The sequence below is a fragment of the Mandrillus leucophaeus genome, unplaced genomic scaffold, assembly GCF_000951045.1.
Source record: "Mandrillus leucophaeus isolate KB7577 unplaced genomic scaffold, Mleu.le_1.0 Scaffold27, whole genome shotgun sequence".
Classification (NCBI taxonomy): domain Eukaryota; kingdom Metazoa; phylum Chordata; class Mammalia; order Primates; family Cercopithecidae; genus Mandrillus; species Mandrillus leucophaeus.
In genome coordinates this window covers 5,073,682-5,077,840 of record NW_012102809.1, presented here as the reverse complement: position 1 = coordinate 5,077,840, position 4,159 = coordinate 5,073,682, and the positions used below count along the sequence as shown (strand labels likewise).

Here is a 4,159-nt window from a genome sequence, read left to right as displayed (position 1 = left end):
AAAAAAAAAAAAAAAAAAAAGGCGGGGGGCGGGGGTGCGGAGTGGGAAATAACCTGAATGTCTATCAAGAAATTGGAATACCCAGCAGGAACCTAAAATGATAATATATGTGTATATGTCAAAAAAGGCCACGATACATAATTTAGTGAAAAAGAAAATAATACCAAAATTACATCATCATCCAATTTTTGTTTTTAAAAAAATTGCAAATAAAAGTAGAATCAACACGCAAATATTAATTTGCCTTAGTTGCATTAATCAAATAGAAAAGTTTGGTACTATAAATGAATTTATCTCTGGGTAGTGGGAATATGGATTAAAAAAAGCTTTTCTATACTTTTAAGATTAAGGAAATCATGAGGTTCGGGCATGGTGGTTCACACCTGTAATCCTAGCACTTTGGAAGGCTGAGGTGAGTTAATCACCTGAGGTCAGAAGTTCGAGACCAGTTTGGCCAACATGGTGAAACCCCGTGTCTACTTATAATACAAAAATTAGCTGGGCGTCATGGCACACGCTGTAGTCCCAGCTACTTGGGAGGCTGAGACGGGAGAATCATTTGAACCCAGGAGGCAGAGGTTGCAGTGAGCTGAGATCATGCCACCGCATTCCAGCTTGGGTGACAAAAACCAACCAAACAAACAAATGAAAGGGGAAAAACCACCACCACCACCACCAACAAAAAACTGGACATTCTTAAAAATGAGAAAAAAATGAAATAATAAATTATTTCCTGGTCTATGGCCTAATATGTAATCTATTATTACAAATGTCTTAGGTATATTCAAAAAGAATGTCTGGGACCTGGTGCAGCAGCTCACACCTATAATCCTAGCACTTTGGAAGGCTGAAGCAGGAGGATTGCTTGAGAGCAGGAGACCAGCCTGTGCAATATAGTGAGACACCATCTCTACAAAACATAAAAAAATCAGTCAGGTGTGGTGGCATGTGCCTATAGTCACAGCTATTTGGGAGGCTGAGGCAGGAGGATCCCTTGAGCCCAGGGGGTCGAGGCTCTTGTGAGCCGTCTGAGCCACTGCACTTCAGCCTGTGTGATAGAGTGAGACACTGCCTCAAAAAAAGGAAAAAGAAAAAAAAAAAATTAACAGGGTGACGTCTGTGAAGACAATGTAAAAAATAAGAAAAAACAAAACAAAGCAACAAAAACAAAAATCTAACAAAACCACAAAAAGCTCTTTCCTTTTAATTTTATTACTATTATTATTTTTAAGTCACGGTCTTTGTTCTGTTGCCCAAGCTTGAGTGCAATGACCTGATCATAGCTCACTGTAGCTTCAAATTCCTGAGCTCAAGTGACGCTTCTGCCTCCCACTTCAGCCTCCTGAGTGTCTGGGACTACAGGCATATACTACTGTGTCCAGCTAATTTTTATTTCATTTTTTTTAGAGATGGAGCCTCACAATGTTGGCCAGGCTGTTGCTGAACTCCTGGGCTCAAGCGACCCCATCACCTCAGCCTCCCAAAGGCCTTTAGCCACAGTGCCTGACCCTCTTTTCTTTTAAAAACTGAATGCAATTTCGTCTAAGCAGAAGTCCCTTATGGTGGATCCTGGATGAGCCAGCTGCAGCAGAACATGTGTTAAGTTAAAAGCCTCAGCTGCACCAGGCTCTGGAAGCTGTAGGAGTGAAAGTATCTCAGTAGCCAGAACACGAATTAGGGAACTGAGGACAATCTCTTTCTCAAACTCCCTGGCTGAAGTGATCCTCCTGCCTCAGCCTCCTAAAGTACTGGAATCTCAGGTGTGAGCCCCCCACCGCTCCAGCCATGACAACCTCTTCCAAAAGACTTTGGACCCCTTATATCCTACCCACCCTTTTCTTCCTGATTTCGGTCCCAGGTTCCCACTGCCTGCTCATGCTTCCCTTGAATGCCCCAATGACTTCAAACTCATAATTCCCAGAACTGACCTGAACCTCCACCAAGTCTTTCCCGATAAGATATAATCTTTCCCTCATTTGATTTTTCCATAGCTCTGTGTCCCTCTCTGGGGTGCCTATTTCATGCTACCTGTTGGTATCGGTTTGAGCTCCTGTCTTATTCCACTTGCAGAATGAAAGCTCCTTGTCAGTGTCTTTGTCTTGCTCATTGCTAAACACCCTGAAGCACCTTGCTCCATGCTTTTTGTGCACCCAATACCATACACAGTAAATAAATGAAAGAACAGATGACTTCTTCAGGTTGCTAGCTCTCGTGGTATCTAGACTTGCCTGTTATTTCTTAGCAATGTAGAAAACCACGTTTACATCCTACCTGGCCCTGTCAAGAATTCAGGCAGCCCTTCATGAAGATCAGGGGAAAAAAAAAATTGCTACCTTCTCTGATACTTGTAAACAGAGTGTAGGATGTGCTACCAACTGACTTGGAGGAAGTGGAAAATTAAAGGAAGCCAATGTCGTCTCAGGTCATTAAAAGTCATTAAAGAAAGCAATAGGAAACACAAAAGAAACCACTGCAACAAAATGGAAGCTCTGGCTACAAAAAATTAACTTAGGGAAGCCAAATGGGAGATTTAAAGAGAAAGAAAAAAGAGAGCTTGTGAGAGAAAAGGCGTTGTCCGAACAGCTAGAGTATTATGACTGTGGAATACCAGAAAGCTTATATTGAACAATTTCTGACTACATATTGGTAAAATCATTATTTTTAAATAACAGGGGTCTAAGAATTCTGCCTACTACATCCGAACTAATTTGATTCCTGCAAGTTCTTACCATTGTTTCTCTTCAGAAATAACTTTCGGGTAAAGCCCTTGTATTGCCAGTTGTTGTTCTTGCTTTTTCTCCAGGCTGGCCTGTGGCCTGCCTGAAATCCCATAAAATCATTCTGGGGGCTCTGTGTTCTCTGATTACCACCTGCAATTACAATCCCAACAAGGGGAATTTACTACAGTACATGGGAAAAACCCAAGGCTCACAGCATTTAATGACTTTGCCCAGGTCTACATTGAATTTGAGAGTGAGCCAGCATTTTGTGCTTGTGCAGAAGAAGCAATAAATATCAGTAAGGAGTCCATCAGAAGCATCAAGAGCATTTTAAATAACACATTTAAAATGATAAGGAATAAAAAGCAATGTTTAAAGTTGTCAAAACTTGCTCTTCTTCATCACAATGTATGTCAATATCTTGGTTACTGCAATTTATAATGATGCATTACAATACGTGAAAGAGTGAGTTAGCCAAGTGACCTGATATTTATCATGAGGTTGGAAGGCTAGCAATTGCAGTCACGAAAATGTGTCTGCATTACACCTTAAGAACCACCCTCTTTCCTTTTTTCAGCTTTTCTAGTAAACTGGTGGACACAAAGATGACAAGGAGGCGCTTCTTGTTCTCACGTTGTGTCCACAATTGGTGGGTTCATTGGTCTCACTGACTCCAAGAATGAAGCCATGGACCCTTGCGGTGTTACAGTTCTTAAAGATGGTATGTCTGGGGCTTGTCCCTTCAGACGTTCAGATGTGTCTGGAGCTTCTTTCTTCTGGTTGGTTCCTGGTCTCACCGTCAGGAGTAAAGCTGCAGACCTTTGTGGTGAGTGTTACAGCTCTTACAGACAGTGCGCCCAAAGTTGTTCATTCTTCCCAGTGGGTTCGTGGTCTCGCTGGCTTCAGTAGTCAAGCTGCAGAACTTCACGATGAGTGTTACAGCTCATAAAGGCAGCGTGGACCCAAAGAGCCAAAGAACAAAACCCCCCACAGAGTGCAACCAGACCCGAGCGGGTTGCGCAGGCAGACTTGGGCAGCCTGCTTTTATTCCCTTATCCGGCCCCACCCACATCCTGCTGATTGGTCCACTTTACAGAGAGCTGATTGGTACGCTTTGACAGAGTGCTGATTGGTGCATTTACAATCCTTGAGCTAGAGACAGGGTCACAGAGTGCCAGTCCTCCAAGTCCCCACTAGATTAGCTAGATACAGAGTGTATTCACAAACCCTGACCTAGACACAGAGTGCTGATTGGTGTATTTACAAACCCTGAGCTAGACACAGAGTGCTGATTGGTGTATTTACAAACCCTGAGCAAGACACAGAGTGCTGATTGGTGTATTTACAAACCCTGAGCTAGACACAGAGTGCTGATTGGTGTATTCACAAACCCTGAGCTAGACACAGAGTGCTGATTGGTGTATTCACAAACCCTGAGC

At 42.8% G+C, this 4,159-nt stretch overlaps 1 protein-coding gene across 1 annotated transcript in view; it reads right to left on the bottom strand.

The window, feature by feature from the left end:
- The window catches only part of CDYL (chromodomain protein, Y-like), a 239,527-nt gene extending 236,695 nt beyond the window's left edge, over positions 1-2,832 (bottom strand). The window contains exon 1 of the mRNA XM_011984585.1: positions 2,730-2,832. Within this exon, the coding sequence (XP_011839975.1) occupies positions 2,730-2,832 (103 nt within the window). The remainder of the gene's footprint in view (positions 1-2,729) is intronic.
- Positions 2,833-4,159: the final 1,327 nt, after the last annotated feature.